Raw genomic sequence first — 14097 nt, 5'->3', positions numbered from 1 at the left:
TCGGGAGCTGGCTTGCAGGTTTGATCAGGTCGCTGCTGGGTGCATTTGCAGGCATCACTGGAGAAGTAACATCCTTTCACAAGCAAGATTCAACCGTGTGCAGAGAAGGGCCTTACAGCTTCCTGATAATTTATGTCCCGAGGTCAGTGGAGGCAGTGAATAACATTCTCTCAACCAAATAAAAGCTTTATTCAACAGACTTTTAGCATTTTAAATTCATAGCGCTAAGATCAACTGAAGCGCGTTGCCTTGTTTTTTTTCATACATAATTGTTTTTTATGCACACATTTACAAGAATTGAAAAATTCAAAAAGGAAGAATTCAGATAAAAAAGAATGAGCAAAATAAATTGCTGTTCCATTTTGTCATTAAACCCTGACAATCACTTTTATAGCCACCAGTGGAGGGAAAAGGAATAAGGAATCTTCCCTTCCCTTTCCATGATCCATATAGAGACTGGTGAAAATGGCACAGCTGTAGGGAAAACCAAACATACTTTTTAATCCACACTCTTTATCCATACAATGCAGACACAAGACAGATCACCAAAATATTTCTGCTGTGGTTTTTTTTTTTTTTCCCCCCCCATACAAATTTGACTCAATGAAAAAAGACACACAAATAAAGCAACTTATTTGCAAGGCATGCAAAACAATGACTTCTTCCAGTAAAGGTTAAACTTTTGAATTCCTCTTTCACCATTAGAGTGGCCTCTGCTTCACATGAGCAGAAGATTTTTGCATTCAAATAAAAAGGGGTGTGCAAGGGGCATTCCAGACTTCCACTGCATTATTCATCGCAGAGTGGTGCAGACACCACACTCAGATTAGATTTCTGATCACTTCGGACAGTCATGCCAGGCAACATTTATCACTGCATGAATTTATATGGCCAGTGGATGACAGTTTTTGTTCAGTGCTTGGAACGGCATGGAAACTTTTTCAATGAAATCAGATAACATATCTAACAACGCAGACATCAGGCTACATGCAACTGACTTTGTAAACTCCAGCTAGATGAGAACTTGAAGGGGAAACCATGCCAACCAATCTGTTGGCTCAAACATATAAAACAGATGAAAGGTCCGTTTCTGATAAAATTCCTTTAAAGTTTTAGATGTTCTCAAAGCCTATCTTACTCGCCCAAATCTGAAAGAAGGGTGGTTTTGTGTTGTTTTTTTTTTTTTTTAAATTGTGTATGAACAGCTTGAGGGCTACATCCTTCCTATGGTAATTCTAGAAACTCAGAAAGTACACCATCTGTACTTTAATAAAGCCACAGTACATTAAGATCATGTACCATATTTATCAGTATGCTGTTATGCTATATGTTACTCACAGAAAGACAGAATACAGCATTTCCTCAAACTGTAAAAGCCTTTAAGACACGGATTGCACCCACTTCCATGTAGTACTATGGACTTCACATGGGGTCTAGGTCCTGAGAGTCAACGGACAAAACTAAAATGTAAATTCTAAAAAATAATAATAATAATAAAAAAAAATCAATGGAAATTAATTGACCACAGCAAATACACTGTTAGTTTGTGTGTCCAGCTCAGGAACTACATGTTTTCTCTCAGGAGGATGGTGCTAACAAATGAAAGGTAACCAGAAATAGGGAGGGAAAAAAGTGTGTTACTGTTTGTAATCATGTACCAGCAACTGGGCTGGAGAGACAGGTTGCTCCAGAATACCCTTTTAAATTGAGAAACTGTATAGGAAATGCAAGGCCCCTTTTGCTGTACCTATAGCATTCAGTCCTGGGACTGTAAGGGGCCTTGGTGCAGGGAGTCACGAGACAGACAGGTACCTCTGGTAACACGGAGTTCTAGGGAAGCAGTGGTATGGCAACGGAAAGAAAAGGGAAGCCCCTTAAAAAACAAACAGACACAATTCCCCTAAAAATGATGAGAGTAGGGAAGTGGATGCATATAGAATGGACAAAAAGAAAAAACGATGTATGGCAGGAAAAAAATATGGAAAGGAAATATAGCGCTGCGACCTATACCATAACAGAGATATGCCAAGGGCTGAAAGACCAGTCCTCCAGAATTCCCACAAAAACAGCTGGAAACTATTAAAGAATTTGGGATGAGATCTTTGAAAGATCTTGGGACTCAGCTGCCTCGCAGCACCACAACAAACAATAGCTTCACTCCTAATTTCCGAAGGAGTTAAGCCCACAGTGAACATCGGAGAAAAATCCCACTCTTTGGCTTTATTTATTTACTCACTGTACAGCAAAACTAGTTGCATTTTTTCCTGTGTCTTCCTGTTCTTGTCTCCCTGATGTAGCACAAAACCTGTGAACTCTGTTCCGGCTGAGCATCTCCAGCTAGGCAGGTTAACTTCTGCATGCAAAACTACACACTCACATCCTTCTGGTTCTATACAGATCATGGATACCTTCTAGCTTAATCTCTCCCTTGAAGTGATTCATTTATATTTGAATCTCATACTCTACCAGTTGAATACTAGTTGTTAAAAACCTGTAATCCTTACTTCCCTGGGAAGCGTGCTCTTCAGAGCTGTCTTTGACACCACTTCAAAATGAATTGGATGAGAAGAATATAGTGATGTTTTTAAGGTTCACAACACCTTGATTAATAAGGCAATACACAATTTAAATGCTTGGTGAAATGGACTATGAAAATGGCTTTATCAAGCCATATTTGTAAGGAATAAGAATTTGTCTTTTAAAATTAATCACAGTAACTGTGAAAGAGACTGATCCTACTATCCTTGTTCAAGTTCCCATGGAGCTTTTGCTTATCTAAGGAATGCTAAATCAGGTCTTTAAGGCAAGCTGCGTTTTGAAATTATTTGGTAGACCTTCCAGTGCATTCACAAACATTATACATGACATCAGATACTTTTTATTTATAAAATCCATTAACCGCATGGCATACAACATGGAAAACAGTATTCAGAGTCTCACAGTGGGTAAAGTGAAAAAAATAAGGTACTTACACTAAAATGATGTTACAATCATACATGATAGACAGAATGACAGAGCAGTTTCACTTGGACCAAGTAAACAGAAAGGGGAACTGAAAGAGGCTGGGAAACCTTTCACCACTGTCAGAACATGAATGTGTCCAGGCAGCAGATTTCTGCTGAACACCTATTCATTTACACGGAACTAATACACGAGGCATGCCTTAGAAATGTGCTTTTAAGATATGTCTGCATGCATCACTTGGGAATGAAGGGAAAGAATACTAAAACAGCAGTAAAATTAGTGAAGTGGTCACCAATGCTGACTAATCTAAACTGTAGCAAATTATTTGTGCAATAAACTAAGCTACTGTTTATAATCTTGGTAATAACCCATCTCTTCTTCCCTTTCTGTCTGCCAGGATGCAATATTTTGACAGGAGACTGAACGTACAGGTCTCTGTAGCATAGTTAATTAAGTATAGTTGTTTATTCCCTAGGCCTGCATAAAGATCTACTGCTGAGGGAGGAATTGGGGAAAGGAGAACTATGAAACCCTGTATCAATACTAACTTGTTTACTCTTAGCTCCTCAATCACTTCCTCCCACTGTTCAATTACCCCAACAGCCTCTACGCTGTGCTTGCCTTCAACCTGCAAGGACAGAGAGTAAATTAGGAAAATAGTAAGAGTGCCCTAAAATAGGCAATGCACACAGAATAAAAGAACAGCGGTGGTCAGTTCTTCAGGGTACTGCTGCCTTGTTAGTGCTCGTATATAAAATGTACATACATAGTGCTTGAAAAGGCTATTTTCACCTTCCTGGTAGGAGCTGGAGTTATTTATCTGCTCAATATGCCACAGTGCAAAAGGAGCTGGATTTCCTGCTCAACCTTAACGTAGCACACTCATGGCAGCTCCATGATGAGGGAAAGGCTACCTAGGTCCTCTCAATATAGACATCCTCCCGTGATGAGCACTAGCACAAACACAAGCAGGGAGGGAGAACTGAGTGTCTAAAGGTGGGACAAGCGCAGGATTACTTTTTTGGTTGCACTGTTGGCCTAGGCAAGTTTAAGCTGTACCTGCAGTTACAGCTTAAAACATGAGGGGATGGTATGAGGCACAGACATGAGGATTTGCTAGAGAACAATCCCATTGCAGTAGAAATGATACCAGTTACATGAAAAAAAATATTGGGGAACTACTAGAGAAGTCTTGCTAGCAATGGTTGTGTTTTCACTAAGAAACCCTTCTAACAGATAGAGGCTGTGAAGTAAATCCAAGGCAAAAACTGGAAATCACACTGCAGAGGCAGTCACATTGTTTGAGATTTCTAACATTTAACAAGGAAAAGCGGTATGAAATGTCTTGTAAGAGACAAAAACACATCTTCAAGGTTATCATGATCTTCAGAGAACTTCAGGTGCCCAGTCACTGTCTAATTAAACACTGCTGCACATAGTAGCTGCCTAGATATCTAAGACAGTCTGAACCAAGCTCCTTTCATCTTTCAGTTTCATCCTTTTGAAAAAGAATTACTCAAAGTGAAAGAGCAGATTAGCTTCCATTATTGCAAGGCAACAGAATAATAGGGTCTTAGAGATTCTTCAGGAGATGTTTGATTACAAATATGCATCCAACAGCAAAGGAAATCACAATAAGAGCAAAGGTTAGCTTGCGGTTCTAAAGATCACCTAAGCTACTAATTCTGATTGGAGTTCAATAAGGAAAGTGGCCTTTTTTTTCCTTTTTTTTCACCCTCACTGAAGTTGGTGACAAAAATATTAGCTTGCCAGAGAAATGCGTCAAACTGATGAAGAGATCAGAGTCTAACCTAACACCTATGCACACCCTCTTATTCTTACACAGGGGAGGACGTTGCTGTCAGCAACGCAGCACGGCTGCTCAAACCTTCAGGGTACTTTTGGTGCAGCCTTCCCAAAGTGTAGTTCTCCTAAAGATTGTTCCTACTTTTATGCATCAACATACTAACTGTGTCTCATCTGATTCAAAAATCCACTAATCCCTACACAAACTTTCAGCCATGGACTCTTCTGTGCTTTTGCCATACTCATGGAGACTGCAACAAAATCCCACCAAAAACTGGAGTCTAATTCCTACTGCCCACATCATCCATCTCCATCACTGAGGGATTGGTCTGAATCTCCTGAACGAGTCCAGATGCTCTCTGGATCACATCTCTCCAGCATGGCCCTCAGCCAGGCCCAGTCCAGCTGCTGTCTGGATGAAATCCCTACAGCATGGCTCCCTGCCCACTCCAGCTGCTCTCTGGATTAAATCGTGGCTCCTGGTCAGTCCCGCAGCTCACTCTCTCCTTCCTCAGATGCCAAACATGTGCCACAAACTCCTGTAAGGACAGCCTACCAAGCACAGTCACTCAGGTGAGAAAGAACATCCCCTTTCGGACTCAGCCAGCAAGCCATCCCTCCACTCTACAGCTATTGGAGCTACAGTGAAGTGAAGCTTTTTGGAAGAATAATTCACTTATTGTACTTTTGCAGTCACTTAGTCACTAAAATATATGATTTCAGGTTGAGGGAAACTGGCTCCACTTTGGTGTCAGAATCCTTCAAGTAGTTTAATGAAAAACATGTATTTAGAACCTCACGCTCGCTTGCCTTGTTACAGAGATTAACAACTGACCCATGCACACGGTGAATTTTCAACCCTCTCTGGTATGTGTTGCTTCCACTTTCTTTGCTCCAGTTGTGTGTGTACTAATAGCAGATGGGAAGTGGCTAGATTCTGCTCTCTGAAGTGCTCTCTGCCAGCAGCATTTCTAGTCAATTTGACTCCATGGTTTAGCACACAGAGCTGAGTGGCAGGAGACTGCAGCTCAGAAACAAGCAGGGAAAGGCAGAGTATGAGAAGACGGTTGCAGGGGGGAACCACAGACATAACACAAAACAGAGTGGAAATGAGAATGGAGAGACAGCTAGAAAAAAAAATAAAAAGAAAAAAAAAGCAGAACAGAGCACATACTGCAAAGCCAATAAACTGTAAGGAGTGGAAAAGAAGGGAAAAAGGCAGAAAGGGAAAAATGAACAAGGAAAGAGAAGCAGGCTAGAAGAACATAATAGCAGCTCGAAGTCTGCAAATGCTCCTGTTCTTTCCTTTCACTCTGATTTTGAACAATGTTACAAACTTATGGAAGTTCAAAATATTGAGGTATGGAGTACAGGGGTCTCTCACTGGAAACGTGTAATAGACCTACTGTTGGGGTACGTTGCAAGGGTTATTAAGACTACTGTCACTTGCATTCACTTAAGGAGAGCATATGCTGTTTCAGCCTCAAATTTCAGTTAAAATAGATGAAATGCTGGCCTCAGAAAGGTTGCCTGCAGTGTCACCACTGACTTCAGTATAGCCAGGACATCGCAGCTTCAGTTAAAGACTCAGCTCCCATGTTCTTTCTGTGTTTTTTTCTCCCCCCATTGGAACTGCAATGCTAACGTGGTCATATAACGTAAAAGACAATATTTGCAAAAATATTTGCAAACTACTTCTTAGATGGCAGCATCTCACGTGGGGATGCACCATCCCCTTCTGCACTATTAGTTTTCCTACAGTGCGCAAAGACTTGAGGACAAAAACATCGGTGTTACCGCTGATACCTGCACGTACGGCACAACTTGTTTCACAGCTGATTTAACCAGGCATTTTCTTATCAAACTTCCAGTGTAAATTAGCAGGCTGTAAAGCAAAGATTTAGGGTGATGCAAAAGACCGAGGCATGGGATCGGACTAAAGGACTCCTGAGAAGATGCTCCGCGAAATGGCAAAGGCTTTGCACAGCTGGCTTAGGATTTTGGAGGAGCAATGTGTGTTTTTAGCAGAACACACATTAAAACGTGGTCACAGCACTACCCAGCCCCAGCCCCACCTTGGTGGCAAGGCGGATAAAGGCACCTGGAAGGTGTCTGCCAGGACTTTTTGCACCGGCTGTAACCAAGCTGCCACCCGCAACATTTCCCCGGGCTCAGAACCAGCACCCGAGTGCCAGCCGGCACCACACGGCCCCACCAGCGGACCCATGCACCCCAGGCAAAGTGGATTTGCACCTTCTCAGCCCCATGGGCTCGCCCCGATGAGGATGCTAAGATGCCCACCCCCGACAGAAAGGCTGAAGGAGTGGGAGCAGGGGCAGGTGAGCGCTCCCGCAGACCCTGAGTAACGCAGCCACCTCCAGCAAGCAGCCGGGCAGCCCCTACCTGTTCCCGCTGCGAGGAAGGGGCGGCGGGGGGGCTCTGAGGGCTCGCACCACTTTCGGCGTGCCGGGCGCTCCTTCTGCCTCCTCCTCCCAGCCCCTGACGGCAAAACAAAGTTGACAACACCGCTGCCCGAGCCCCCACCGCCCGCCAGCCGCGCCGCTCCCTGCCCCACGAAGCAGCTCCGGGGGCTGCCGAGCCCAGCCCAGCCCAGCCCAGCCCAGCCCAGCCCCGTCCCGCTCCGCTCCTTCTCCCCTCGCCCTTTACCTGGCTCGGAGCGGCCGCTCGCCGCCCAGGCGCAGGAGGCAGGCGGCCAGCAGCAGGCTGCCCAGAGCCGCGGCCAAGGCGATGACAGCCCGCATGGTGCGCTCGGCGGCGGCTCCCGCCGCAGCGGCGGCCGCCCCATAGTATTTAAGGCGGGCGGCGGGCAGGGGGAGGCGGCCATGGCAGCACAGGGGCGCCGCGCCCCGCCCCTCGCCCTGCGCCGCCGCCATCAGCCCCCCTCCTGCCTCAGCGCCGTGCCGCCCAACTTTCCCCTCAGGAGGAGGCCGCCTTGTGGGGTTGGAGCCCTATGGGGCCGCCTCCTCGGCTGCCCCGCTGTGGGGTCGGGGGGCTCCCGTGTGGGGAGCGGCTCCTCCACCGCGGTGGTGGCGGAGGGGGGCTCCTGGAGGGGAGCGGTACCCTCAGGTCGCCGCGCTTTGGTGTCTGTGTCTTACTCTAGTTACACACTCAGCCTGTTTTTTTTTTTTGTATAAAATGTGTTGTCATTGCCCTCGGTGAATAAATCTGTGGTAAAGCTTGCAGTTCTTTTCTTCTTAATTCTGTCATTAGTGGTGTCTGCGCGGAGCCAAGCGCTGCTGTGAGAAATGAAGTCAAATGACAAGGCACCTTTAATTAGGCACCCTTTATTAAGAGAACTGGTAATAGAGATGCTACATCTTAAAGCAGCCGGTCAGTCAGAGCCAGCACGCTGACAACTTACATCTGCAGATTTTTTCTGTATCCTTCCTGTTTTCTGTATTTGTTAGCATCTGAGCTTCCCTTCTTGCTCTGCTGTACATCAGTGGCTGAGAAGTCTCAGAAATGAGAGCCCTGTTGTAGTTACGTAAATGGAATAACGAGGGACTCGGTAATTTGACTGGTAAGTGGTTAGATATTGCAATAAGCCACAGCATGCCTATGGTGCATCAAAGGAACTGCACAGCACCAGCTGTGAGGCTCTACGCCAGGAAATATCTCATTATTTGTTCCAGGGCACTTGCTAAGGCAGCGGAGAGCAGCACCATGGGTGCTGGCAGCAGCTGGGGGCTGGCATGGCGAGGGGCAGCAGGTATTGCCTGGGCTCACTGAGCCCCTCAGAGGCTGCCCAGCCTCCCTCCTGGCTTCAAAGTACATAGTCATAACGCAGAAGTCAGCATTAAGGCTTCTGGAGTCCCAGAAAGGTTTGCTGGTTTGAGTCTGTCATAAATCGTGAACATCTTGGGGGAAAAAAAAATAAAATAAAAATAAAAATCACCTTTTCTGGGAAATTGATTTCCTTTTCAGGCCTGTGGTATAAACCCAGTTGGCACTGTATGTGAACATGGGCAAACTGTCAAGCTTTTCAAGGTAAATGTGTGTTTGTTGGTTAGTAGATGATAGAAACTTCAGTTCCACTGTTACCTCTGAAAAATGCAAAGATTTCTGCTTATCTTAGTAAATACTAGCAAACTATTTTGCAATTTCCCCTAAATACTATGTAAACCAATAAATCTTCCATTTTAGAAAGTCTAATGATATTCTATAGCAGATGTGAAGGAAGGACAACTAAGAATTACAGTCCAGAAAATAAATCTGTTTTTTTTCCACTCAGTGTTACTTCCTTCTGAAGTAGTTTTCCCATGAGTTCTGAAGTATCTTTGTCAGCTAATCCATGGGAAAATTAGTGATGTAAGGACATTGTATTTCAAGCTACAGGTCTGCTGCCAACACCAGTCTAATACCAGCAGGTTGTTTTTTTTCCCCAGATCAAAAGGTTAATCTTTGCATCATATTGAAGTTCTTGCAAAGAAAAGGGGAAGATAATAAACAATATCTGTTTAAATTAGGCTTAGCAATTGTTTACAAACAACTTTACAAATGCCTATTGATTGATTGTCACAGTATCTGTAGGTGTTAACAGCCTTAATTCTCTGACAGAGCAGCTTAGTGGAGAAGTTTAATGACCTAACTAAAGGATGAGTCAAGAATCGATGGTAAATCAGAATTTGAATTTAGGAATGCTGGATTCAACTATTGTATGTGTCTCTTCCATTGTGTTGTCACATCAGGAGCAACAGTTTCTCATAACCTAGCATAGAGGTCAAAAAGATAAAGGCACAGGTGCCCAAGAAGCCCTGCAGAAGAGGACCGTGTCCCATCCCATCCCCTTCCTGACAGCTGGAAGCTGCTGCATCTTGGCAGTGGCCCCCAGCTTCTGATTCCCATTAGCTTCTGGAGTCGGTGAGAACTGCTAATTGCTGGCTTGCACAGAAGGAAGAGATCACTAATCAGCCAGGTGGTGTCATGATGACTTTGCCACCGCGTTCCTACAACCCTACTTAGCTGCTAATTTGGAAAAATAAAATACGGCCCTGGGTATCATCTGTGAAGGTCTGTTCCCCTCAGGCTGATGGGATTGCATCTCAAAAGAAGCCTGGTGATGCCTGTAGGGCTGCCTGGTCACATGGTGCTGCTACAGCCACCTTATTTCCAGCGGCTAAATCATATTAAGAAGCAATTAATGTTCATTAAACGCTTCCCTAATGCTGCCTTCTTATCTAAGCAGTGGCTGTCACAGGGATATTAGCTATTCCAAACAGGAGGGGAGGGGAGTTGGTACAATTAGGAAGAGGACCAAGGTACCAAAGGTATTCGGTGAAACTGGAGTCCCACATTGTGGTAAAACATGGAAGTATTCAGAGTGAGGTGTAGGTGTGAGCCTACTGTTCTTAGTTTAGGCATCAGTGGAAGTAGATGCTGTTAGCAATAAAATAAAAATGCATTTCAAACTGGGAGGAAGTCATTGGTTCATTGAATTTCACAACTTTTTATTTCTTTCTACCTGTAGTTCCAGGCAGCATGGTTTAAATAGTCATAAGCAGCAAAAACAGTGTTGCTGTCTGCCAAACTCCAAGATCAAAATATCCAGGCAAGAGACAAGTACCCCCATTTAAAACAAACACACACACAAAAAAAAAAAAAAAAAAAAAAAAAAAAAAAAAAAGATAAATTCAAAACTAGTGAGTACTTCATGTTGGTGCTATGCTTTTCTTCAGTCATTCCTTAATATTCTTCAGTATATTTTTTTTTCAGATCTTACAAGTTCGGCTTTACTAAAATAATAACCTAATAACAACATTCAGCCAGCATACAGCGTGTCAAGGTCTAGACAAAAGAAGCTGAAGTATCACGTGTTTCAAAGCAGTTACAGGTACCCCAGTTTTGAGATAGTCATCAAGAACGCTGGTGACAGCTCATCCCGTAAGGCACTGTTCGCTCTCTGCAGTCAAGATGAAAAGAGGGCACATGGAGAACTCCTCAAGATGTTGAGTGTCTCATAAGATGTCACACTGATGGTAGGACTGGCCTCCCGTGCAGAAAACGAATATGGTATTTGCTGTTGCAAACTGCATGTGATTTCTCTGTCAGAGGAATGCATTGCTCGTGCTCCTCCACATTCCTGTCTCTAGTTTATGCAGGTAAGCAGCTTGCACTGTTCAGTAACGGTGATCCCGCCTGACAGCAGACAAACGTTCATTGTCTAAAATGCCCCTCGTAGCAGGAGCAAACTGGAGGCCAGCAACTACACTGAGAATCAGTGCTCTATTGCCAGCAACCATGCAAGACTTCATCCAATTAAGGGCACGGCTGGTGTTGATATGCCCATGATTGTAGCACAATCCGATGTGTATGTTCTTCCGAAGGAAGCTAATGGGCAGAAGAGGATCTGAATACTAATTAGATACAAAGGAGGATTTTAATGCAGAATTCCTGACAACTTGCAAGTTGTTAACCTGAAGGTAAAGACTTCTTTTTTCTGCTCTCACTTCTTCCTAAATGCACTCAGTGTGACTTCTTAACGTGACACTATAAGAAAGGCTGCAGTGGGTCAGGTGAGAACAGCATGTTCTTCAGGCAGCACTCAGCAGCAGACTCCTGGGGAAGAGGCATGCAACGATCCATCCCTAGATCCTTTCTCAGCTTCCAGCAATCAATAGATCAGCTATCTGTGGGTTTGGTTGCCTTTCATAGATTTTTCTTCCATAATTGTGTCTAATTGCTTCTGAAACCGTGTAAACTTTTGTCATCGACAGCAGCTTGTGTCAATGATTTCCATCCAATTTGAAATCCTTCCCATTACAGTTACCCCAGGAACAATTTTCTGAGAAAAAATTACATTGTTATTTGGAAACTCTGGTTTCCTATGCTAAAGGACATGAAGTGCTAAATATTCTTTTGTAAAGAATTTTGCTACACATTGCACAAATTAGCACTGTTGTTAATACAAATGCACAGCATCCATTGCTCGAATCAAGGGTGAGTTATTACAGAGCATACTGTGAATGCAAATTAAAAATAATGCACAGCACTCAAACAAATCCTAATGGACCAACAGCACAATGTCAAATACATCAGGAGCAAAGACTTTTAATACTATTATTAAAGCCCCAAACAAACAAACAAAGCAAGTAAATCAACGCTGACAAAAACTGTTTGAGCAACATTTACTCGTCAGAGATCAGCGTGCAGGCGAATGGTTCAGCTCCCAGCTGTTCTGAAAATGTCTGCATGGCAGAAGAAGGGATGTCACGTAGCACAAGGCTTCTCATCGGGCAGGATGGTCAACGGTTGAGGTAATTATGTCCAGCTAAACATTTCCTTCCATCGGTGAGTATGGATGATGTGTCCAGCTACTTATCTGCAGAAAAATCTAATTTGGGATCACGTTTGTTGAAGTGTGCAAAGAAAATACTCAGCAATAAGAGTGAGAGACCATGGTGGAGTCAGAGTCATCCTTAATACAAGTGATGGGCTGCAGGGGTCAGTCAGCGTCGCTTATGCTTATGGGAAATCAGAGCCACAGTTTACAAAAATAAATAAATGGATGATGTAAGTATGCAGAGAGCAGGGATTACTGGGAAGGAGAAAAGAGAGGGATGGCCGTGTGAGGCCTAATCTTGGGATGGGAAGATTAGCTCTTGAGTTTCCTCCAAGACAGTGGCCTGATGGCCCATCTCCAAGCTGTTTTGGGGGGGGGGGGGGGTCATAGAGCACTGAAAAAAGCTGGAGCCCTTTTTTCCCCATTCTTACATTTCTTTTGTAGAAATTCACATTGAGTATAATAAATAAAAAAAAATAAGGACACATTATGTGCTGATATATGGGGATAGATTATTTTGCTGGTCCTGGATAAAGCAGCAGATGTGATACAGAGCACCGTAAACTCATGGGTGTAAAGGAACCTGGAACGGGGATGACAGGACCTCTGTCTTTAAACTGAGCAAAAGCCATTAACCTCATTAAGCAGAATTAAAAATATAACTGCCCAGAATGCAACCTAAACCTATTTTTCACATAAGACTGATTCTCCCATTCTATTCTGCAGTAAAAAAAATGTTGAATACTCCATAGAAACATCACTGCTGCAGATCCTGGATTCCCCGTTTTCCATTACCATGTCCTTCTGAAGCTGTTTGCAGAGCAGGTGCCCAGCTGGGAGCAGACCTGGGGCAGAACCCACATCCCACAGGTCACGTTGGAGGTGAGGACACTGTCCTGAGGGAGCTGGAGGGCCTGGCAAAATCCTTTAGACTTGGCTTTAGACACATGAATATCTCTGTTAAACTGGAGCCAGTCTCCTGCTTCTAGTTAAGCACAAATCGTCTAAAAGGTCAGTATGTCTCCACGAGGAAACATCAGCACAAAACGTCCAGGTGGGGGCATACCCATGCAGAGACAGGGAAAAGCAAGGCGGTAACAACTGTCCGAGCACACCCTGGGAAGAGAAGTGACACAGGAAAACAAACCATGCGATAAAATACCTCTTGGCATCGGGGCTGCCTTCCTCTTTCGGGAACCTCAAGGAAACCAAGCCCAGGAAAGAAAAAAGCCCAGGCAATTCTGCATTTCTGTTTGTTGAGTAACACCCTGAGACATTTCTGAACTGGAACTGAAAGCCTTTACCTCCAAACAGAAATACATCCAGGCAACTTCAATGGCTGACAAGACCTGCAGGCATTTGGGAAGGATACCAGCGGCTGGCAGCCTGCAGTCCCCAATGGGTCACCACGGGAGCAGTGGGATTTGTGGCAGTGCTGGTGTATGGTCAGGGTAACGCCGTGATGCTGGGGCTGGGAAGGTGGTGGGGGAACCAGGGCTGGGAGTCAGAAACCACGGTCTGTGCCTTGGCCAGGGCAGGTGAGGCTACGGGAAGGAGCTGGGGCTTGTCCCTTCATCCTGCAAACCATCCTTTGTGCTGAGCTGTCTCTGTCCTCTCAGCTCGTGGCGCTATGTACAGCGCTGCATCCCCACAGCCAGATCCATCCGTATGTAAATACCATCTCCTCTGTGATTCACGCAATAATAATAGAGAAAATCCAAATAATTTAAATGTTACCTTCTCCGCCTCGGTAAATGCACTGGTGTGCTGTGCCTCGGAGACAGACCCCGCTGATCGTGTTACGCTCCTGACTCGCTTTCATTAGGCTCTGCACATACACTGTAATTCTCACTAAATCCATGTGCTGGGTAAGCCAGAATCTCTCTTATGGTTCTCAGATAGCCAATTATGTATTTGTCTCCCTCTCAATTCCTGTACTTCCAGAGAAATTACATTTTTGTTTATTATTATCCAGTGCTTTCAGTGTCCTGATAGGATTAAGGTCTGGCGAAGGGGAAAACCAAATG

At 44.4% G+C, this 14097-nt stretch overlaps 1 protein-coding gene across 3 annotated transcripts in view; it reads right to left on the bottom strand.

Annotated features, from left to right (window-relative positions):
- Positions 1-7532, bottom strand: part of ST8SIA6 (ST8 alpha-N-acetyl-neuraminide alpha-2,8-sialyltransferase 6) — a gene marked incomplete at its 5' end in the record, with an annotated part of 45862 nt that extends 38330 nt beyond the window's left edge. For all 3 annotated transcript variants that reach the window (XR_014317058.1, XM_082755162.1, XM_082755161.1), the window contains 2 exons: positions 7174-7269; positions 7438-7532. Coding sequence is in view for 2 of the 3 variants with exons in the window: in XM_082755162.1 (XP_082611288.1) it covers positions 7174-7269; positions 7438-7532 (191 nt within the window). The remainder of the gene's footprint in view (positions 1-7173; positions 7270-7437) is intronic.
- Positions 7533-14097: the final 6565 nt, after the last annotated feature.

Source organism: Aythya marila (assembly GCF_965140915.1).
Source record: "Aythya marila genome assembly, chromosome: 2".
NCBI lineage: Eukaryota > Metazoa > Chordata > Aves > Anseriformes > Anatidae > Aythya > Aythya marila.
Note: the sequence above shows the minus strand (reverse complement) of the source record. Positions and strands in the feature narration are given on the sequence as shown.